Source organism: Doryrhamphus excisus, chromosome 12 (assembly GCF_030265055.1).
Source record: "Doryrhamphus excisus isolate RoL2022-K1 chromosome 12, RoL_Dexc_1.0, whole genome shotgun sequence".
Classification (NCBI taxonomy): domain Eukaryota; kingdom Metazoa; phylum Chordata; class Actinopteri; order Syngnathiformes; family Syngnathidae; genus Doryrhamphus; species Doryrhamphus excisus.
Window position 1 is genome coordinate 18,427,860 of NC_080477.1, and position 24,120 is coordinate 18,451,979.

General features: G+C 41.2%; 2 protein-coding genes across 9 annotated transcripts in view; one reads left to right on the forward strand and one right to left on the reverse strand.

Annotated features, from left to right (window-relative positions):
* cd276 (CD276 molecule) overlaps positions 1–20,170 on the reverse strand; it is a 92,047-nt gene extending 71,877 nt beyond the window's left edge. For 2 of the 4 annotated variants that reach the window (XM_058088457.1, XM_058088459.1), the window contains exons 1-4: positions 19,650–20,163; positions 19,463–19,568; positions 17,990–18,087; positions 1,622–1,972 (exon numbers count right to left, since the gene is read on the reverse strand). In XM_058088457.1, the coding sequence (XP_057944440.1) occupies positions 1,622–1,972; positions 17,990–18,035 (397 nt within the window). In that variant the 5' untranslated portion in view covers positions 18,036–18,087; positions 19,463–19,568; positions 19,650–20,163. Of the gene's footprint in view, positions 1–1,621; positions 1,973–17,989; positions 18,088–18,165; positions 18,323–19,462; positions 19,569–19,649 lie in introns of those variants that run through there. The other 2 variants (XM_058088461.1, XM_058088460.1) reach the window with 2 other exon arrangements.
* LOC131139144 (ubiquitin-like protein 7) lies at positions 19,334–23,412 on the forward strand. Of its 5 annotated transcripts, none has more exons than XM_058088453.1 (11): positions 19,334–19,471; positions 20,468–20,642; positions 20,752–20,871; positions 20,958–21,043; positions 21,735–21,819; positions 21,918–21,975; positions 22,052–22,185; positions 22,513–22,562; positions 22,644–22,820; positions 22,900–23,013; positions 23,105–23,412. In XM_058088453.1, exons 2-11 carry the CDS (start codon positions 20,468–20,470, stop codon positions 23,243–23,245), a joined length of 1,140 nt encoding a protein of 379 aa, XP_057944436.1. In that variant the 5' UTR covers positions 19,334–19,471; the 3' UTR covers positions 23,246–23,412. The 5 variants fall into 5 exon arrangements, with proteins under 5 accessions (XP_057944436.1, XP_057944437.1, XP_057944433.1 ...); XM_058088454.1 differs by lacking the exon at positions 19,334–19,471 and adding an exon at positions 19,473–19,595; XM_058088450.1 differs by lacking the exon at positions 19,334–19,471 and adding an exon at positions 19,671–20,014.
* The last annotated feature ends 708 nt before the right edge of the window (positions 23,413–24,120 follow it).

Consider the following 24,120-nt stretch of genomic DNA (forward strand, 5'->3'; position numbering starts at 1 on the left):
TTGGCTGGCGACCAGTCCAGGGTGTACCCCGCCTCGTGAGGAAAAGCGGTAGGAAAGGAATAAAAAAAAAAATGCCCCATTTACTTTACATTTGGGGTATAGTATTATTGACAAAGCAGTGTCAGCTACGCATTATTAGCGAGGCTCGAGGTTCCCAATTAGTGTTTAAACCCGACATTACTCACCACCGGGCTGACTCTGCTCTGTTATAGCTAATGACTTTCTGTCGTCTCGTGGGAGTTTCTCACGCTGTGGAAATGTTTCGGACAGCACTGGTGGTTCGAGGGAGACGCGGTCTTGCGAAAATCCTCATGCTGTTCTTTTGCGATGCTGCTTTAAATGGTTTGTGGAATTAAACTTCCCCGGTTATGTGCTCATTCATTCATTTTCTAACGCTTATCCTCACGAGGGTCGCGGTAATGCAGGAGCCTATCCCAGCTGTCTTCGGGCAAGAGGCGGGGTACACCCTGGACTGGTCGCCAGCCAATCACAGGGCACATATAGACAAACAACCATTCACACTCACATTCATACCTATGGACAATTTGGAGTCACTAATTAACCTAGCATGTTTTTGGAATGTGGGAGGAAACCGGAGTACCCGGAGAAAACCCACGCATGCACGGGGAGAACATGCAAACTCCACACAGAAATGGCTGAGGGTGGAATTGAACCCAGGTCTCCTTAGCTGTGAGGTCTTCTCGCTAACCACTCGCCTCGGTTATGTGCTAATACGGAAAACCTGTGCACGACTTGCTATTTTGTTAGCACATTAGGGCTCTATGCGGGTGCCGCTGGACCTAAATCTGGAATGAATCTGGATTTCATTCATTCATCACATCTTTGTTAGGGCATAGAAATAGTTATCAAGTATGTCATGGGTTTGTGCTTTTATTTTAATTTGTGTTATGAATTGTATTGGTTATCATTCAGAACTAGGGCTGCACGGCGGTCGTGTGGTTAGTGCGCAGACCTCACAACTAGGAAACCGGGGTTAAATTCCACCGTCGGCCATCTCTGTGTGGAGTTTGCATGTTCTCCCCGTGCATGCGTGGGTTTTCTCCGGGTACTCCGGTTTTCCTCCCACATTTCAAAAACATGCTAGGTTAATTGGCGACTCCAAATTGTCCATAGGTATGAATGTGAGTGTGAATGGTTGTTTGTCTATATGTGCCCTGTGATTGGCTGGCCACCAGTCCAGGGTGCACCCACAACACTCAGACTAGTCAAACTTGCTGGATTTTAACAGTGATGTTGGCCCAAGCAAAATACAATTGACTGTATGTGATTACACACCCCATTCTAAAACACGTGTTAGTATCTGGTAGTGCCTGGTGTTGCCAATGGAAAACCATCAATATTGAGCAAAATGCAAAAAAAACAAGAATGACAGCTGGATTTAATGGTGTGTTGTTGGGCTTATATGGAGGCTGCTTCAATAATTTAGAGGCTAATATTAATGCATGTTGAGCATTGTTTGCCTTACAGTTTAAAGACCTATAATCACTGCCCACACTGCTTACATTGTAATGCATTGTCAGAGTGCTTTGTTAACCTAAATGGGGTCACATCATTCCTATGTACTTAACACCATTATTGCAATGTGCGTCGTGGAACTCACCGGCCACCTGCAGAATCATAGCGGCGCTGCCGTAGTCCCGCACCCTGACAAAGCACGTGTAGCTGCCTTCGTCCGCCACCGCCACTTTTCTCAGCAGCAGGGAAGCGTTGCCCAGACGCAGCTCGGCGGGGAAGAGACTGGTACGGTTGACGAAGCTGTAGAACTGTTCAACGAGCTGATCGTGTCCCTCGCTGTAGCCGTACACGCTGCGCTTCGTTTCAGTCAGTTGCCAGAAGACCGTCAGATCCGATTCGTTGAAGGGGCCGGCGGCATCGAAGGAGCAGTTGAGGGTGGCGTCCCGGCCGTAGAGCGCCACCACGGGCTGGTCGGGAACACGCACGTCCATCAAGGCTACAAGAGAAGGACAGGGGAGTGACATCTTAGTCGAGATTCATGATGCATTCCAAAGAACAGGCAGGCTGAATGAATCTGCAAGTTCATATATTACGTGCGGAGTTCCCCAGGGGTCAATACTGGGGCCAAAACTGTTCAACTTGTACATCAATGACATCTCCAAAGTTACGAAAGACTTATTAAAGCTGGTATTATTTGCGGATGATACCACTGCTTTTTGTTCTGAAGGGAGTATAGAGAAGAAATGGTCACACTAAAAAGATGGTTTGATGATAATAGATTGTCCTTGAACCTAAGTAAAACTAAAATCATGCTGTTTGGTAACAGCAGAAAGGACACACACCAGCAAATACAAATAGACGGTGTAGACATTGAAAGGGTGAACAAAAATACATTTCTGTGAAACACAAATGATGAAAATATGAGCTGGAAACCTCATATTACAAATATACAACATAAGGCGGCCAGAAATATTTCAATATTGAACAAAGCAAAATTTGTTCTCAATCAGAAATTACACATTACAATTTGGAAATTACACTCTTCATTGCTCTCTTCAAATATGGGGTAATAACTATAAAAGCAATCTTCACTCGTTAAATGTACTGCAAAAAAGGTCAGTAAGGATAATTCATAATGCCGCCTACAGAGAACATACTAACTCCTTATTTCTAAAATCACAAATACTTAAACTTGCTGATATAGTTCATCTTCAAACAGCTAAAATAATGCATAAGGCTAAAAATAACCAATTACATAAAAATGTCATCCAATACTTCTCTACAAGAAAGGAGAAATATGATCTCAGGGAAGAAGTACATTTGAAACACTTCTATGCTAGGACTACGTTAAAAAGCCATAGCATTTCAATACGTGGAATCAAACTATGGAGTGGATTGAGTAAGGAACTCAAACAATGCACAACGATGAGCCAATTCAAGAAACAATACAAGCAGTTGATGTTTGCTAAATACAAGGATGAAGAGTCTTGAACCAGTCATGATGTATTATATATATCACTATATTGACACTTACTATGGTACACATTATGTCATTGGATGGTCATATCACCTCGTATTTGGGTATGTGACAAAAAAATAATAATAAAAAAAAAATTCAATTATATTAGGAAAGCAGGAAGTGAACAAATGTAACAGTTACTGATTGTAGAAGTACCAGATGAAGGGGTAAGATTTATTAAGTTTTGCTTCTTCCTACTCCTTTCGGACATGTGGAACTGTGAACTGATTATGTGATGCATTCAATTGTAATCTGATGTATGTTCAAATGAAATAAAACCATTACCATTACCATATGTGTGTTGGGCTCAAAAATCCTTGGGAGTCAAGCTCGAAAACAGACCTGCAACTCATTTTGGTTCCTCACTTCAAGTTTGGGAAATGCTGTCCTACAAGATCAAGTGAAGCCATTTGAACTTTATACCGGATCTGCTTCAGAAAGAGTGCAACACAGCAGCAGGATAAATGGGATTTAGACAATTCAGAAAAAGCTAAAAACTCATGAGTGTCGATTTTGGAGACAATGACAAATTCTTATGCTGATTGAGTGGCACACACATGTATTGTTTGTGTAGCTGAGAGCAAAAAAATTAAAAAAAAACCCAAAAATGTGCCGCATAATTATTCAGGATTAGCGACCATCTCAGGCAGACGTTCTCGAGTCAGCGTTCCCCATTGATCTGTGTCTACTCATGCAAAACGCCGGGACACTCATCAACATCACAGTGTTAGTGGAGGCCTGGGGAGTAACTTCCTCCTGATGCTCAGTCTCTGTAATTGTTCAAATCAGGGCAGCATTTTTGCCTCCTCACCCTCTTTTGAACTCCATCAGACGGCTATCGTCAGCATTGACTCGCTTTGGTACGGGGCGATATTTGACGAACGCGGAGCCATGCTTTAATCAACTACCCAATTAACAACAAACAAGACTTTCATCTGAGTGGGTCCATGTATGGATGGCTCCTGCCGAGTCAAGGCGGATCTATTTTTTTACACGTACGTTCAGCAAATCTGAACAAGGTAAGACCTGAGTACTGACACATAAACAGTGCCACCCATTGGCCAACTGTCCAACTGCAGTGGAACTGAAGGAGGAAAAAGATCCCTCAGTAATCTTTTTCTCTGTTTATGGTTTTTAGAACGTGCAATAATGTTTTATGGGGACGGAGTGGATGGAGTGTCACCTTGATAACCGAAGAAGTTAATGGAATAAAGTGTGTTTTGTTTCCACAATGGAGCTTTGATAGGCAGGCCATTCACGCAGTTGGAATTCAAATGTTACGCAGTGAAATTTGGACTTGGAGCGACCTTGACCAACCTCTCAAGGTTGCCACTTGTGCAAAAAAACAAAACAAAAAGTGTTTTCATGTAATGTGGTTGCAGTGGAGGCTTTTCCGCATTAGGAAAAAAAATACTATGTTCACATTCTTTGCTGTACAGTTCTAGCACGGCAACTCCACAGGAGGAACCCCTCTGATATGGCGGCAGATTATTATTATTATTATTGTTATTATAAATATCAATAACAACAACACTAATAATAATAATAATAATAATAATAATAATAATAATAATTATTATTATTATTATTATTATTATTATTATTATTATTATTATTATTATTATTATTATTATTATTATTAAATAATAAACTAATATACATAATAATAAATAACAAATAATATTAATTTATAAATATTTATTCATAAATAATAGATAAAAATAAAATAATAATACTAATACTAATACTACTACTACTAATAATAATAATAATTAAATAAAATAATATATAATAATAATAAATAACAAATAATAATAATTTATAAAGATTTATTCATAAATATTTACACATGTATATTATATTTTAATTTTTTATTCATAAATAATAAATAAAATACTACTACTAATAATAATAATAATAATAAAATAACAAAATACTACTACTACTACTACTACTACTACTACTAATAATAATAATAATAATAACAATAATAATAACAATAATAATAATAATAATAATTATTATTATTATTATTATTATTATTATTATTATTATTATTATTATTATTATTATTATTATTATTATTATTATTATTATTATTATTATTATTATCATTATTATTATTATTATTATTATCATTATTATTATTATTAGTAGTAGTAGTAATAATTATTGATTATTAATAATAATTATTATTATTAATTAATAGTAATTATTATTATTAATAATTAATAATTATTATTATTATTAATAATATTTAATAATAATAATAATTATTATTATTATTATTAGTAGTAGTAGTAGTAGTAGTAGTAGTAGTAGTAGTAGTAGTATTTGATTTTAATATTATTATTATTCATTTCATGATCATCATCATCATCTCTTTGTCCTCCTCAGAACGTTTCCTCATTCTCACCACACTGGACTCCGAACATCACGAAAACAATGATTAACATGATTTGACAGCCCAAATTTTTGGATTATGTTAATTTTTTAATTAGAGAATTCTACCTATTTCGAAAATGACTCTTACCGAGCAGGGGACGGTCATTGTAGTGATTGTGTTCTCTGCAATGCATGTGGAGGAAGGGGAGAGAAAGAGACAATTAAGTCACTCCAAAAGCAGCCACGGATGACTCACACCATGGACTCGGAGGGGGGCGGGAGGGGTGTTGGTGGGGGGGGGGGGGGGGGGGGGGGGGTTGTTTGGAGAGCAAACTGGCATCAAGCTCACACATTAAGATAATATCAGGAAACAAGGTTAAGGACGAGGCTGTGAAAAAGCTCCAATATCATCTGTGTGGTCATAGAAAAAAGGAAAATAGAAACCCTCCTTGTTCGCGATCTCCACATCCCTCCTCCTCCTGATGCCTTTTTTTTTTTTTTTTTTCAAAACAACGAGCGACCTACGGCTACGGTAGGGGCCTACACAGGGACCTTCTGTGGTCACGCTGAACCTGCACTTGGAAAGAGAACACAGGGAGTAATTTTGGAATCTGCATCAAGGGGAGGAGAGAAGAGCTAGCAGCAAGCGGGGACGGCTGACGTCACGGAAAAGCGAGCATCTGATGTCCTATTTGTCAGAGGTGAAATACCATGTGAGGCATATCCCTACATGCACTCTGTGTTTGAGTCGCCGCTGACTAGACATGGCCAACGCGCTGTCTACCAAAGATGCAAGACTATACCGTTTAATGGGACAGTAGATGTGTCAATCTGCTGTAGCACAATACGTCTGTCAATCAAATGCACAATAGATCAAGCACACGTCGGGCATTTCTAGGTTCGACTCAAGCATGTGACCTTGAAGCTGATTGTCGACGAATGACAAAGACCAAGCCCGCCGCAGACTGGAAAATAGAAAACAGGCTGCAGACCAGACAAGATGTCCTCACTAAGTCATCTATACCATAATTAGGCGCCTTTCCACCCTAGTCTGGATTTTTTTGATGCGTTTAACCCACCAGCTTGACACCAGAAGTTAAAATAGGTGGACATAAACTAGGAATAGTTGCACAGGCACAAACATGGCCACACTACACAGACATCAATTCAAGGGTGATAACCGCCACGCTGCATAACCAAAATAACCATAACAACTACAAAAGACGCCGCAAAGTTAGGGAAAATTGCAGCAATGCAGTCCTCTATCACAAAGTAATGAAAAATGAGTGAGCCCCCCGACTATCTTACCATAGCCTCTTTTACAAGGATATCTCACAAATTAGTCATATCAGAGCTGGAACAGTTCATCCGGCTATAAGCTACTGGAGGCGGAACATAAAGCATGCAATGACTGATCAGTTAAAACAGAACAAAAAAACTGGGAAAAAGTGAATAAATCCTAAGAAAACCAGCTACAATACAAGATAATACAGTATGTATGCATGAGGACACACAATTTTGTTGTTGTTGTTGTTTTGCAGGTTTGGTAATGGTAATGGTTTTATTTAATTTGAACATGCATCAGATTACAATTGAATGCATCCCATAATCAGTTCACAGTTCCACATGTCCAAAAGGAGTAGGAAGAAGCAAAGCTTATTAAATCCTACCCCTCCTTCTGGTACTTTTACAATCAGTAACTGTTACATTTGTTCACTTCCTGCTTTCCAAATATATATTTTTTTATTTTATTTTATTTTTGTCACATACCATCCAATGACATAATGGGTACCATAGTAAGTGTCAATATAGTGATATATATAGCACATCATGACTGGTTCAAGACTCTTCATCCTTGTATTTAGCAAACATCAACTGCTTGTATTGTTTCTTGAATTGGCTCATCGTTGTGCATTGTTTGAGTTCCTTACTCAATCCATTCCATAGTTTGATTCCACATACTAAAATGCTATGGCTTTTTAACTTAGTCCTAGCATATAAGTGTTTGTACAAATGTAGTTCTTCCCTGAGATCATATTTCTCCTCTCTTGTGGAGAAGTATTGGATGACATTTTTAGGTAATTGGTTATTTTTAGCTTTATGCATTATTTTAGTTGTTTGAAGATGAACTATATCAGCAAGTTGAAGTGTTTGTGATTTTAGAAATAAGGAGTTAGTATGTTCTCTGTAGGCGGCATTATGAATTATCCTTACTGTCCTTTTTTGCAGTACATTTAGCGAGTGAAGATTGCTTTTATAGTTATTACCCCATATTTCCACACAATAAGTAAGATATGGTAGAACCAGAGATTAATGAAGAGTGTGGAGTGTAGAATTTGACAGTATATGGGGAGAATCATTTAAAACATTGACATTCCCATGGTTTTCCTTGCAAAGTGGGAATATTGACATTTGAATGTCGTGTATACAACTGTACTGCAAAATAAAACAATAAGACATTGCGTTATGCATGTCGCATGAACAAATATAGATGGCATACCCTGCTAAGAAAGTCGTGGTCTTTGCCTGAAGGGGAGAGGTGGGCTGGATTTGGTACCCCCCCCCCCCCCCCCACCACCCTCACGGAGGTGTGTTCCCAGAGGGTGAAGTGAGGATTCTCCTTCCCTGCCCTCTCAATAAAGAGATGCTGAGCAGCCATTGAGGGCAGCCTGGGAGACGTCAGGCTGCCTGGATTTACACGCTGCACTTTGTGTTTATGGGCCTCAGCTCTGTTTGAGTGCCTACGTGACAGAGACGGGCACTTTCACAGCCGACATGAAATAAACTCATTTAAGCCTTTCGCGGCCCGCTGGCGGCGGGCCCTGCTTAGCAGCGAGCACTGACTAGAGTGTGTGTGTGTGTGTGTGTGTGCGTGCGTGGGGTGGGGGGTGTCTTTAAATGATCTTCACACCGTTCTCCACTCTAATTTCAAGACTAACCATCACCATGACACTTTCAACACCTCCTGAAATAATGGTGCTTTTTCCCAGGTGTTAGCAAACTGCTGTTGCTATTTAGGCTTATGATGCAAGCAGAGAATTTAACCGCAATGTGCTAATCAGCATGGCCGCACACCCACTGGGATGACTTATGCACATTGCCCCACCCCCCCGAAGACAACAACGTTTCACGCGAGCGTCTCGTAAAACAAAATGACAAAGAAGACGTTTTTAGTGCGGCTGTCCAAGCGATCGGTGTCATGAAGTTAGCATCTTCAGCATGCGAGCAACGCTGGGGTTTCAAACTGATCTGTTGACATCCACAGTGATGACACGTACAATGCTATGCTACGTCTTAAATCCAACATCACCGACCCATTGACTCACTTCCATTCTCTTAAGCATGAATGGACAAAACTGTCATAGGAAAGCTTGTTTAAAAACCTTGCAGGAGAGTTGAATATATACAAAACATGGATGCAACTCCATATGTTCTTCCATTTCCTGTAGGCGTAATGGCCAGGTGTCTCTAATATGTTTTGTCCATATGGTGTATTTTATTTGCTGCTTGGCAAACCTGCTGCACATTAATAAAAAAAAAAACGTGTTTATCAGTGCAGCCCTCCCACAAAAGCTATTAGTATGGAGTTTTACAACATGTATGACCCGCCATGTGTTGGGATGATGGGATGGTCATCATGTTCTCACAGTGGCCTACAGGATCCAGCGTATTTTCTTGGCTTTTCACTTCCTGTTGTAGCTGGATCCTGATACATTGGAGCCATCAAAGGCAGCGATGCTAATTGCAATGCTTATGTTGCACTGAGCAGCCGCATTCCTTTCCTGCATCCCATTTCCGGTTCTACGGTTATCATAACGCTTCCTCAACTCTTTTTCTACTGATTATTCTGAAGACCTGCAAAAGTCTGAAGGGAAAGGCGATCATTTTTGATTTTAGTACATGTAGATGCCCATAATCCTATTCAGAAGAGGCACAAAAAACAGTATTCAGTCCAAAATTAGTAACCTTAAAGGAAAGCTGTACTTTTACCCATTTTTTTTTACCCAATTTTACCCATAATCCACAATTCTTATGTGAAACATGACCATACATGTAATTGTCTTCTTTGCACGTTCGAAAGGTATTGCACAAAATTGGTATTGTAGCAGCGAAGAACTCGAAGAACTATCTTTCTGGCGTAGTGACACGGCGCTTCATGCCACTACTGACGGGTAGCTGACCCAATCCAAAAAAAATGAGATAGGACACCAATCTGTACTGACTAGAAAAGCATATGAACAACCAAATTATCTGCAAAGTATTAGCTCACATTCCATGTTTAGTTGATACTAGATGGACTGTGTTGTGATATTACTTTGTCATCAATGGTAGTCTTTTGTGGTGGCGTCACAAAAAAGTCAAAGACAAAACAAAATACTTGTGTGGAGATAATCTTTTTTTTTTTTTTTGGCCAAATTGTGGTGCAGTTTGACCCCAAGAAGGTTGAATTGACTTAACATTTCTTAAACATCTCAATATACTTTACAAAACGGTAAAGACTAAATTACCACAAATTTAGCCTTAAATTTGAACAAGCTTGTTTTGGAAAAACATGGCCGCCATGAAGAAAAACGTCTTTGCAGGGACACAGGTAGAACTTAGCAATGAATTGCTCCATGAGTCATTGAGTATTTGTCATTGAGCATTATAAGCATAACTCATATGGGACACCTTAGTAGTTTCATCCATAAACCACAAGGATCACATTCCTTCCATGGTCCCACCCAGGCTGGACTGTCAAACAATGCTATTTGGTCAAATTATGATGCAGTTTGTAGCCACGGAGCAAAAATGCATCCTCATCCATCTTCAGGTACCATCCGTATGTGCATCAATACAATCAAAACAATATTTAGCCTTTTACACATATTCACTCCTCGCTTAGGTACACACACACACACACACACACACTTTCCTCCAGAGAATGAAAAGGCCAGAGAACACATTGATATTCCACACCTGTATGTCTACTGACAGGTCCGTAGCAACACAGTCTGAGGAGTTGGACACGAGGAAGTCTTGACACTACAATGGAGAGGCTGTAACAGAGCTGCACTGGAGCAAAGAGCTTCCTGTCAGCGTGACTGACACGGGTCACGTTCACAAACACACGGTGGTATAACAAATGTTCTCTACGCTGGGTTATGCATGCAAAGTCACACACACACACACACATGCACAAACACACCATAGGCAAGTATGACAATGTCATGCGGGTATTGTGCTGTGATTATTCACCATTATTCGGCGTCCATGCATGCCCACTAAAACAAAAACAAAAAAAAAACACTTTGCAATATACTTAACTTTAGATTTCAACCACATAATTAGAGCCTCACAGTCTCCCCTTCATAAAAGGTAATATAACCACGGTTGTTCAATACCTGAGAGGAGATATTTACACAATGATTGCAGCCATCTGCACACACATTTAAAGGCTAACTCCTGCTGCAACCAATGGTACAACATTAGTAATGACTTTTGTGAGCGAGCAAAATTAAAGGTGAAACTATTGACACAGCAAAGCTAAAAAAAAAAAACACAAACGGCTACTGCTTGTGCAATTCTGCCCCCTGCTGTCATCTCGTGTTTAATGGGCAGCACATTTTCATTCTGAGCATTTTGCGGCAACCTGAACATCAAACGACTGAGCTCAAAGGACATTTCCTCAACCCTTTTCCGACTGATTATTCTGAAGACCTGCAAAAGTCTGAAGGGAAAGGCAATCATTTTGATTTTAGTACATGTAGATGCCCGTAATCCTATTCAGAAGGAGCACAAAAAACAGGATTCAGTCCAAAATTAGTGACCTTAAAGGAAAGCTGTACTGTTTTTTTTTTGTTTTTTTTTTAGTATTTTGCCCATCATCCACAATTCTTCACCATACATGTAATTGTAACGAATGTAACTAAAATTGGTATCGTAGCAGCTAACACGAAGAACTATCTTTCTGGAGTAGTGACACAGTGCTTCATGCCACTACTGACAGGTAGCGGGCCCAATCCAAAAAACTGAGATAGGACACCAATTTGTACTGACTAGAAAAGTATATGAACAACCAAATTATCTGCTAAGTATTAGCTCACATTCAATGTTTTGTCGCTACATGGCGAAATGGAACTGTGTTGTGCTGTGTGTTCCATGTACGTATCAGAATCAACATCATGGTGACTTACTCGAATTGATCCGAGGTGTCTTTTTTTTAGTTTAAGTTGGGTCAGTGGAAAAAAAAAAAGTTTGTATCGCCGCAGAGTTTTTTTTTTTTTAGTATTACCAATTTTTCATTTGTTGTGATGCGGTCTCTTGGAGCAACGTCATCCATCGATGGTCGGACTATATGTCACTAAGTGCAGCAGAAACACTACATTAATGTCAGGCTCAGCTTCTAAAACCTGGAGCTCATCCTCCATATATTCAGGCGAAAAACGATGCTGTTGTTGACGAAAGTAGAGCTCGATGTGAAATCAATGCGCCCAGTAAATAAGTTCCGGTAATGTTGAAAACCATCATGTGTATAAAACCATAAAACGCTGTTGGAGATTTTTCTTTATAGTCGAAATAGGTGTGTCTCATGACAGGATTTTGGGTGATGGGCACATTTCGAAAAAAAGTGCAGCCACAGGGGTAGCATCTCTCTGTGAAAAGAGCGACAATATGGATGAGATGAGGTGGGACTTCACACCCAATGTGCGCTAAAGGGGTCACTTTCAACATTAAGCTCTGAACATAATCTCCTCCTTTCTTATTTTTTGTCCTCATAATGGAGTGGCCTCGCCCGGGAGACACACAAGTAAATGGTACATCGTACAGACAAGGACTCAGACTCAGACTTATTTCCTACATTCTATTGTGTCGTTTTCATTTTCCTCCTCCCCTTGTCTTTCTGTCCTCGCTGCCCATCACCTCTTCCTCTTGACTCCTTCCTCGATGTGAGCCATCTCATATCCTGTCAATAACCCACTAATGGGCTCGGGCAGTCAGATAAGAGCCAGCCTCTGGCTTACAAGCCCGCAGACATCGAGAGCCTTTTGATGAGTTGGGGAATGGATTTCAAAAAAAAAAAAAAAAAAGAGGACAAGGTAGCTGCATGGTCATAAGGTCAGATCTCAATTGAGGACAGCAGACTTGAAGAAGAAGCTATCTTTGATTCCCCCTTAGAGGATCTATTTATTATCTATCCATATACCATTAGCAGTCACCAGTCACGCCAGTTGGTGCCAGTTCATGCCAGTTCGCGCCAAAGATTATGTGATTGGCGCGTAGTGGCTCGCTGTGGCGCTGAATTAATGTTCGCTCGGCCACATCGAGCCACTACGCCCCAATCACATAATCTTTGGCGCGAACTGGCTCCAACTGGCGCCGGCCCAGTGGACTCCTAGCATCATTGGCGCAACTTGGCTCGCGCCATTACATTCCAGTGGATTCCAATAGGCGGATTGTTTGTGACATTTGGTTCCACTTGGTGGACACGTCGCGCCACATGCATCAAGCGATTGGATTTTAAAGATTGTAAAATTTTAAACATTTTTAAACTCATTGCGCCGTTACGGGCCACTACGAGCCAGTTGGGAGGCAGTTTGAGCCACTGCACGCCACTAGGCACCTTATTGGTGACACTAGGCGCCACAGCAAATTGCATTGGCGTGAACTGGCACCAACTGGAACCGGCCCAGTGAACTCCTAGCATCATTGGCGCAACTTGGCTCACGCCATTACATTCCAGTGGATTCCAATAGGCAGATTGTTTGTGACATTTGGTTCCACTTGGTGGACACGTTGCGCCACTTGCATCAAGCAATTGGATTTTAAAGATTGGAAGATTTTAAACATTTTGAAACTCAATTTTTGCCGCTGTTACGGGCCACTACGAGTCAGTTGGGAGGCAGTTTGACGCCACTAGGCACCTTATTGGTGACACTAGGCGCCACAGCAAATTGCATTGGCGTGAACTGGTACCAGTGGACTCCTAGCATTAGTGACACATTAGGAGCAAAATATAAGAATAATAATATCAGTAGAATGTAATAACATACAGTACAAACAATTCCATTTTTTTTTATTATAAAAAACGTCAATGCCTTCAGAATGATGAGTGAATGCTACTGCCGAGTTTAATAGACACCGCGCAAATATGCCCACTTGGGAGCAATGAGATCTATAGGACACGGAATTCAATCTGATTGGACGGCATGCCAAGGCGTTATTGTTTTTCTGTCCGCAAATGGAACCCTTGGAACAGCTCTTATGCATGTCATGCGAGACATGTCCCGATATTTTTGTCCAGTGTGACCATGAGCCTTTCTGACGCAAGGGTGTGTGTCATTGTTTTGTGGTAGTTCAAGTCTTTGAAGCCATTGCAAACAACAAAAGGCATCACAGCCACGTTCCTGCAACACGACCCCATAGGAAGGACGGGTGTCTCCGTCCTCGGTGGCCCCAACCAGACTCACAGTGGAACCACATGAGACTCCGGGCTCCCCTCCCCTTTGCCCCCTGTAGAAGTGCAATCGCGGCATATTACTCAAATCAATTTTTAAACAGTCCCACAGGGGCTGCATTTTGAAGACTTGTTGAAATAATTATGAGGTGCTTGTTGGGGTAATGCACTCTGTTTCAATGAACGCACGGCGAGGGAGGGTAGAAGCGGCGAGGTAGCGCGAGGGCCAACGGAGACTGATTATGTGCGTGATTGTGTATGCGCTGCGGTGAAACCAATCTGCGTCGAGGCTGGCCCCTCGACTGTTTTTAAAGGGATCCTTCACTGGACGCAATCAAATTAGCACGAGCATCGCTGATACAGGGTAATAACCCCAAATTGAATTTCTGTGCGGGCTAAAGTGTCCCCTCTCTGCAGAATCAATGGCTGTGAAGAGAAAAGGAGGACATGTCGGGAGGGAGGGGGGGGGGCATTCATAAGCTATGAGACTTGTGAAGAAGCCTGCCGAAGATGCGGCAGCGAGACGACTGTTTTCACGCTCCACGGGGGTGGTCGTGAGCGACTGCAACAACTAATCTATACAATTAAGCTAATTAATTTTAATTAGCCCTCGGCTCCCGTCCCAGAGTGAAATTAGGTCAGGCCTTTCTACTTCTGTATATGATTGGTAACGTAACTTCTGTTGCCTCCTTCCCTTCCATACAGATGCAGCTCCACCTCTGTTAGAGCGCCGATGCTACCTCAGAAAGTGGAAAAATTGTTGGATTGACTCGTCTCGCATTTACGTCAAAGCTTTTTACCATGATGCGCCATGCCTGCATTTGGCTGACATGCCGTTTATCAGCATGTAGAAGGGTCAACAGGCGAATTGTCCTCGCTTCTGCCTCTGCAATATCTAAACAAACCCATCTCGCACACAAGATGCGGCGACAGCTGCCGAGATGCAACATCTAAAACGCTGTTGCAGGAGCAAAAAAAAAAAAAAAAAAATCACCTAGAACGATCCATCACCAACACCCCCCTGAGTCAGGATACAGCTGGGAGCTTCAGAGGCAGTGTCTCTGCGGCGGGATGGGTCGGATGCGTTATTTCACACACACGATAGGGAGTACGGACTGATAAGAGAACTCAGAAGACCTATCAAGCAACGACTCAGCTGGACACAGGAAAGATCACAGTAAGTAAACCCGAAGACGGAGCCCTAAAAGCTTCTTATGTGACGAGAAAACTGAAGTGTTTTGCCCCATTAATACTAAATAGTAGTGAACAGCACGGACTTGAAATGCAAAATCTGACAAGATTCCGAACTTTCATAGTACCCAGAAGTAGGAAAAGACATAAGATCAAAAAGTAGAATAAAAGTAGTCATTGAGAAAACCAGCTTTTGGTAATAGTCACTATTTGGTACACTGAAACACAGATTTCCTTTCTGAAACACAGTAAATAAACGTATAGCAGCATATCATGCACTATTAGAACTATCCCAGCACCATCAACGTCTGTTTACTTACAGACCAATCGTTAACTTATTTACTTATGGAGAGTGAAATTATTAGGTACAACTATATCGACAGTTCTTTTGTTTGTTTTAGGAGGCCTAGCAGCATATCATGCACCTTCAAGGTCAGTTTACTTACACACCAATCTTGCTTAATCTCTATGTTATTTAAACCAAACTATATGAGCAATTCACTTACACACTGATCCTTACCTTATTAAGTTATGGGGGGCATGGCAGCATATCATGCACTATCAAGGTCAGTTTACTTGCAGACCAATCTTGCTTAATCTCGACGTATGTTATTTAAACCAAACTATATGAGCAGTTCACTTACACACTGATCCTTACATTATTTAGTTATGGGGGGGCATAGCAGCATATCACGCACCATCAAGGTCAGTTTACTTATAGACCAATCTTGCTTAATCTTTACATATGTTATTTAAATCAAACTATATGAGCAGTTCACTTACACACAGATCCTTACCTTATTTAGTTATGGGGGGGGGCATAGCAGCATATCATGCACTATCAAGGTCAGTTTACTCACAGACCAATCTTGCTTAATCTCTATGTTATTTAAACCAAACTACATAAGCAGTACCTTATTTAGTTATGGAGGTGCGTATGGGACAAAGCTGCATGAGTAGTTATTGAAGTAAAGCAGCATATCATACACTGTTAGATTGCCCTCATCACTGTGTTTTTTAACACATATCATTAACTCTCAATACGATGTTCTGTATTTGTGCACCAATGCAAACTATGGCCTAAATAATAAACATACAGTCCATCGGCTGTGATCAGATTGTGTAAATGCATGGAATGAAATGCCTGCTGTAAACACACTAATATTACCGTTGATTACACATGTGACTATATAAGTGGCATAGGGACTGTGGTGTTCGTGTATCGGGTTCCATGTGTAGCATCCGACTAGGCTGTAAGTAATTGACTTAGTGTTCCACTTAGCGGAGAGAAACTGAATCATTGTATGAGCAACAACCACCACCTCCCACTTTATTCCTTTTCCACGTGGATGCCACACAGCCAGTAATGAGCCGGCCCAAGGCCTCATTTGTGTCGGAAGAGAATACATTACTGCTAATAAAGGAATAATACTTAGGATCACAGGGTTCTGACTGAAACAGGACACAAAGTATGTTTCTTTAAAGAAGTTAACTTCTTGGTTTAAGGATGTGCTGCTCACATTTCTGACAATCGTGTATTTTCCCCAGGGCGTGCATAAAACCAGCTACCACCCGATATGAGATTTTAATTTACATTATGTGTCAAACACATACCATACCATATTTACGGCGCCTTGAGACGTTATCAAGCCAGACGGTGCCTGTTTGTTACGTTTTTTTTTTTTTTTATGATGTACCAAGTTATTCGCTTGCACAGAAGTGAAACTTTGAAGTTATGAATCGTTCATTACGACATCAACCACAGCTCCCGTCAGAGCAGCGAAATCTGCTCTTCAAGCAGTTTTCATCGAGGACGTTCCCTTTGCCGCCAGCCCAGGAAACGTATCTACAGCATACTGTGATGTTTCATAAGATGAATAGAAACAACACAACAGTGCTGAACATGTAATTGTATCCAATGAGTCACATTTCCAAATGTCCCGGAATTCCAGTGATGTGTCTCACAACGTAAATATAGCAGGAAAAAAAAATTCTGTATCATTATGGCCCACTAATTAAAAGGAAATAAATACTAAAATAATATTTATATTTAATAATTACAAACTCAATTCAGTAACTAAACAGTGTGTGCATGTGTTCAAATTTCCCTTCGATGCATAACCTCCTTGGGGTAAGTAACACGCTCCAATCATTTTCACTTCCCGGTTGCTACATAGCCTCTTTTATATTGAATATAAAGTAGTTTTCTTTATTTATGCATTTTAGCCTGTGCATGTTAATTTCTTCACGCCACAACAAATTATAGTGTTTTTTTCATGCAATTAAATGAATTAGTTAACACGGAGCTACGTATATCTGGAAGTCCTCGGGAGCGCTTGGGAGTGTGACCAATCACATCGGAGTAGGCGTATCTTGGTGGAGTAAATTAAACAGACCGTTGAGGCCGGAAGCAGAAAGTTAATTGAAATACTGCAAAAAATAGGTGCGGAATCTGGAAGATCTAGAAAGCTTTCTGTGCAGGTTATCGCAATAACGCAATACAAAGCGTGTGAAGTAACAAACCTACAGTGTGAAGCATTCTCACATATTCTTAAAGTCGTTTATTTGCACATAGGTTGCGTTCAGTTCAACGTGAACAATGAACGTGCACAACACTGGTTGCATCATCATTCAGTTAATATAAATACATGATAAATAATCAGTAGAATTTGTTAGATTTTGTATACTGCAATTTTTTTAAATAATTATTCTGGTGACATATTGTTTTTTTCTTGTTTAGGTTGAATTATACTGGTTAAATTATTAGGATATCAAGTAGAGTGTGTTTCCAAATGAACATCCACTCCTGCCACATCAAAAACTGAACGTTTCGACAAGTTGAACTTGTTTTTAGTGTCAATTGAAACCATGTTTTGCCCTCTAAAGGCCTTTGATGTCCGAAGACTACAGTATAAGAGGCTTAACAAGCCCCACGGGAGCGGATTGTTACTATAGGGCAGTGACACGGGGTTGAGACCCACCGTAAGCTTGAATGGCCAGCATGGCGGACAGCAGCAGAGACAGCATGGCTTCCCCCCGTGTGGATTCGGATGGCAGGACAAGTTCTTCAGACGTAACGCTGCAGAAATGAAAACACAGTGATGAGGTCAATCTAAAAAATTAGATCTGTTAAACACATTTGCTTGGTTTTCGATACTTTTCTCCATTTGCGACTTCCCGCAAAGAGGATGTGGGACGGATTTGGTCATCTTGATCAAAGTTTCCACAACAGTGCAGCTCTCTCCGGATTCTCTTTTGACTTTTGAGTCCACGCCAGTCCGGCCGACGCTGTGAGCTTACTTGTCTTCTACTGAGCCGAGGAAAATAAAGAACTCCCCCCCCCCCCCCCCATCTCCCTTAAGTCACTCTCAGGATAACACAAGGTGAAATTACAGCAACACCCAAAACCACAGGCTGACTCTGCCTGCTGGTGTCCAGACATCAGGAAGTGACTCACTTCAGCGTATAAATCCTTTTAAGTTACCTCTTGTGTAGATTTTACGACTGAGTTAACTAGAAAACATCAAGACATGCTGATTTTATTTTATTTTTTTAATGTGCAGCTTTGGCAAATTTGGTTACATGACAATGCAGTTTTGGGGCAGTTTTAGAACGTGAATGCTGACTTAGTGGCTTTCTTCAAGCTTGATCGGTGCCAGCAACTCCTACAGTGGTTTGTACAGATACAGTTAAAAAAAATAGCGATTGGGCTAGGAAATGGCACGACTTTAAATGTGTTTTGGTGTCTTTCTATTGCTTTCTATCATGAAAGTTTGTCAAATGTAATGTAGGTGTGATCGCAATACCCTTTTCAAATATTGTTATCCTACATTTTTATTCCTACACTATGTTTGCGTCTGGGACTTCCATGTACTATATCCTGAATATTCCACACAATTCCTCAGGGATGGTCATTATATCCTCTACATCCCACAGGAAGTTGGTCCTGCATGAAGAGAACAGTTGCCTATAAGTATGATAAGAACAATATGAAATACTCGTGTACACTTCAAACTATGATTCTTTACATCAAAAAGTGATATTTGAGTGTAAATCCCCATTGTACCACTAAAACAAATGTAGTAGTGATAGTCTGTTGAGAGGGGGCGCCATTATATCCTCTACATCCCACAGGAAGTTGGTCCTGCCTGAAGAGAACAGTTGCCTATAAGTGTGATAAGAACAATATGAAATACTCGTGTACACTTAAATCTATATTTTCTTTACATCAAAAAGTGATCTTTCAGTGTAAATCCCGATTGTACCACTAAAACAAATGTAGTAGTGACAGTCTGTCGGGAGGGGGCGCCATATGCCTTTCATTCATACACTATTAGCGTTCCCTGAGACGCTAGCTTAACTGCTACTTTTACTAAAACTGCAACAAACACATAAATAGCATGATGGTGTCGTCTGGTGTTCGCGAAATGTAGTTGGAGTGTATAGTGTCTTACCATCTTAAGGTGAGTACAATGAAAAAAGAAAGTGTAAAAAGTCCAGTTGTGGTTTTGTCTTTCCAGTACAGTCGATGTTGCCTTCAGGAGCTTTTGTGACGGATTCCTGTCGCGATAAAACACGTTAGTACGGGTAAGCGACCAGATAACGGTCCGTTTTAAACAAACAGTTCAAGATTTATCCTACCCAAAAAGTGTGCGGGTGTGTTCCATTGATTTGGGACGGTGCCTTCTCCACTAACCACTCCTTGTTGCTTTGTCCAGCGGTGATGTCACATATTGAGGGGGAGAGTCCCGAACCCCATGTTAACCATTTGGTGTCTTTACATAGAGGCGCGTTTGACCAACTGTCACTAAATGCATCATCTTGGCTTCCTGTCCAAATGTGCTTCCACGTGGACAAAGACCAAAATACTGATGTCATCATGCTTTTGTGTAGTTGGCAGCAGTTTTGACAGCTGCTGTGACTTAAATGAGAGCAACAGATCGTGTAACATCTGTCTGAAGACAGCCTTTGAGGACCCTGAAGTGCGCAGCAGGCATATCGATCAAGTACTTATTTATATAATGCTTTTAAAACATGCGATTGATTATATTTCGTGATTTAAATCTTATTTTCGAGTTATTATAGCAACTATGAGTATATATTTTTGTTTGTTTCGGCTGACAAACATAGCGAAAGCGATTTTCGTTTTAAAACTTCCCGAACACGGACACTGACCAGAAATGCAACACACATCACGTGACCGAACCCCGGAAGTAAAACGAGCGTCATCATTGAAAGAATGAATGTGCAGTTGTTTAAATAAGTGTGCAATTACTGTGGGTTTTCAGAAGGTAATACGTTTACAGGTTTGTTATTAATCATATTTTATCATATCGGTTTCACAGTAAGAGCTGAAAACTTTCCTTCGCAAGCAAAGCAGCTGCGTCTTAATCGAGTCAGCTAGCCTCGAATGGCTGTTTGCTAACATTAGCTATGAAACTGTGCTAACTTTGTTTCAGATGGCTTCCTCCGATTGGCAACTATCTGTGAAGCTGGTGGACCAGCCCAAATCTATCTTTCACTTCCCGGAGATGATGCCAGGAGACGTTGCACCCGGGGGGTACAGAGTCGCTACCCTAAAACAGCTGGTGGCGGCTCAGCTCCCCAATTCCATCCCTGATCCTGACCTTATAGGTAGGACGTACATCACAGCATCCATTCAGTACAGAATGGATGTATGTGTATACATTACAGTATGTTAGCGATATTATCTAAGATAATTCTGTCGTGTTCCATGTTCCAGAGCTGGTCCATTGTGGGCGCAAACTTAAAGATGATCTCACGTTAGATGCCTGCGGGATTCTACCAGGATCTACTTTACATGTACTGAAAAAGACATGGCCAGAACCTGAGAGCATTGCAGGTACTTGTGTATTTACTGTATTTTTTTTATTTATTAAAGATGCATACAGAACTGTAAAGGTGAACACTGGTTTGTTTATGCTTCAGAACCTGTCAACAGAGCCACTGCGGCTCGAGAGTTCCGAATGCTCCACGCTGCCCTCCACTCTCTGCACTCCACCTATAGAGACTCGGTGAGTGGAAGTTATATACGCTTCTTTAACCTATAGCTGGAGTTTGCAAGGGCGTCGAACTATACTGCGTTACAATGAGAGATGTAAGTATGGAATGTGGGAGGAAACCGGATGACTAAGAGAAAACCCACACAACATGCAAACTCCACACAGCGGAGAATCGAACCCGAGTCTTCCTGATTTCCTGACTGTGTGACCAACATGCTAACAACACAGCTAATTTCTGTGAAAATCGTAAACAACTTTCTAAGTTGGCTGCAGTGGTGGTTAGGTGGTTAGGCCTCACAGCTAGGAGACCCAAGTTCAATTCCACCCTCTGCCATCTGTGTGTGGAGTTTGCATGTTCTCCCCGTGCATGCGACTCCGGTTTCCTCCCACATTCCAAAAACATGCTAGGTTAATTGGCGACTCCAAATTGTCCATAGGTATGAATGTGAGTGTGAATGGTTGTTTGTCTATATGTGCCCTGTGATTGGCTGGCGACCAGTCCAGGGTGTACCCCGCCTCTCGCCCGAAGGCAGCTGGGATAGGCTAAAATTTTACTTTATTTTAGTTTTGTTGTACAGTGGTTGAAGTGGAGTTTCTAAGCTTATAGAATCAATTGGAGACCACTTGAGTAGAATGTACTTCTACCCAAAGGCCACCAGGTGTCACTATTTCTGAACCGTTTTGTTGCCTTCTTTCCATGCAGGTCTACAAAATGCTGACAAACAAGGAGTCTCTGGATCAAATCATAGTGGCCACACCTGGTCTCAGGTCAGATCCAGTGGCGCTAGGTAAAACCTGACTCATCTGTACCTGAGCTTTTTCTTTTATTATGCAGTCGCACCGTTGGAAAAATATGCAAATGCTGACATTTTCTAATCTTGTCCAGGCGTGCTGCAAGACAAAGATCTCTTTGTGCAGTTCACGGACCCCAACATGTTGGACACGTGAGTATTGCTTTTTATCTCATTAGAAGTGGCTTTTTTTTTTTCAAATACCCGTCCTGTTCTTCTTCTTGCTCAGACTCATCAGTTCTCACCCTGCCCTCGTCAATGCCATCATCCTGGTGCTGCACTCTGTGGCTGGAAGCATGCCTGCCCAGTCCTCCGCCCCTTCGTCCCGCAACGTCTCCACCAGCTCCTACAGCGACATGCCAGGTATACTATACCTACATTATTTACTATACCTACTATATTATATACTATAATATGCATTATTTGTATTTATATCTATGTATGAATTACATCATGAATTATTTAATGTAAAATGTTTATTTTTTTCAATATTTTAACTTAATCGACACCAATTTTGATACCCACTAAAGAGGCTGGACATGCATGTGTTGGAGTTGCAAGTTAGAAAACAGCATTTGGCTTGAATAAGCTTGAAACTGCAGCACAAACTTTGCCTACTTCTGTACAAGCCTCACAATCTCTGCAGTTGAGTGAGCGATCACATGACGTAAAGGTTTTCTTCCCCGTCAGGAGGCTTCATGTTCGAGGGCATGTCCGACGATGACGAAGATTTCCAGTCCGTAAGTCCGACCTGTCTGCTGGCTTCTAAGCTTTGCACCTGATGTGAAGTTAAAGTATTTATTCCTCCACACATAAACCAGGGGAGCCCGGCGGGTCCGTCGAGCAGAGCAGGGTCCTCGGGGGGAATACGACCGCTATCGCTGAACCACAGCGGCGCCACAGGGCCTCGACCAATCACACAGAGCGAGCTAGCCACGGCGCTAGCCCTCGCTAGCACGCCTGAAAGCAGCGCCGTGACTCCGACAACAGTAAGCCAGGTATAAAAATGGAATTCTAACCGCTCACTAAGTGCTGACCGCTATGATATTCGGCAATGTTATTTTGACCTTGCCTTAGGCGGAGTCCTCGAGCGGCGCCGCCACCGTGCCAGCAGGGACGCCGGTCAGCAACGACCTCTTCAGCCAGGCGCTGCAGCAAGCCCTCCAGGCTTCCAACATGTCCGCCCTGCAGGTGCCTGATAGCGAAAAAGCAGCGACAGCAAGTTCACGCTCGAGACGAGAGTGACGTAAAATGACGTGTGCGGCGTTTCGGGTGTTTTCAGGGTCGTTGGCAGTCCCAGATGCAGCAGCTGAGAGACATGGGCATCCAGGATGAGGAGTTGATGCTGAGAGCTCTGCAGGCCACTGATGGAGACATCCAAGCGGCACTGGAACTCATCTTTGCTGGAGGACCGGGACTCTGAGCGCAGACCCCCCACCTATGGATGAGGACTTTATCAGAAAAATGTTGATTATTAAAAAGGAGGATGAGAATTTCGAGTGCTTGTTAAAATGCAGACGTGTCATGTTTACATGTTAGCTTCTTACTCTTTGACTGACAGCTGTAGTAATAAATGGAAATATAAGCTTTTTCGATGAAAACACCTCTTGTATTTCATGTCTTTACGCACAAATTCATAATTTCCAAAATAATTATCATTTAATGAGAATATTGTTGGAATTTTTTGTGGATAACATAATGAAAAGTCATATGATATGTGACATTTAGTTAAAATCGCATGAAGTATATGTCAAAATAGATAAAAATACTACCAAAGTGGTATTGTGAGAAGTCATGTTACCAAATGTAATGAAAAAAAATTCACTTAAATATAATATTGCAAGGAAATTTATGATTTTACAAGGTTTTGTAATGCAAACTAGTAATGCTAATAGAAAATGTATTATTACATAAATAATGTCATACATTTAATGAGACGGTGGACTAGTGGTTAGCGCAGGCCACACAGCTAGAAGACTGGAGTTCGGTTTCATCCGTGACCCTCGTGAGAATAAGCGGTAGAAAATGAATGAAAATATACATAAAACGCGGAAAAATGTCATGCAAAAAAACACCCAAAAAACACAATAGGGCTGCTTGCAGTTCTCTAGTTTGTACACTAGATGGCAATGTAGTACTATTTTTTCATTAAGCCCATTTCTCCAGTTACATTCATTGTTCATAAATATGACACATCGGTATGTTGAACTGCTAAAAATAAAAGAATACAAGATAAGGGAATGATATTATATGCATTAGTGGGTATTTTTACAGCATATCTGACTGTTGGCTGAATCA

What these genes read in the sequence shown, in the direction of transcription:
- LOC131139144 (XM_058088450.1), top strand. Translation starts at nt 19,820, where the DNA reads ATGCATCATCTTGGCTTCCTGTCCAAATGTGCTTCCACGTGGACAAAG. An exon ending in GACCCCAACATGTTGGACAC is followed by an intron (nt 21,976 to 22,051) that starts GTGAGTATTGCT and finishes CTTCTTGCTCAG; the next exon opens with ACTCATCAGTTCTCACCCTG. An exon ending in CCAACATGTCCGCCCTGCAG is followed by an intron (nt 23,014 to 23,104) that starts GTGCCTGATAGC and finishes GGGTGTTTTCAG; the next exon opens with GGTCGTTGGCAGTCCCAGAT.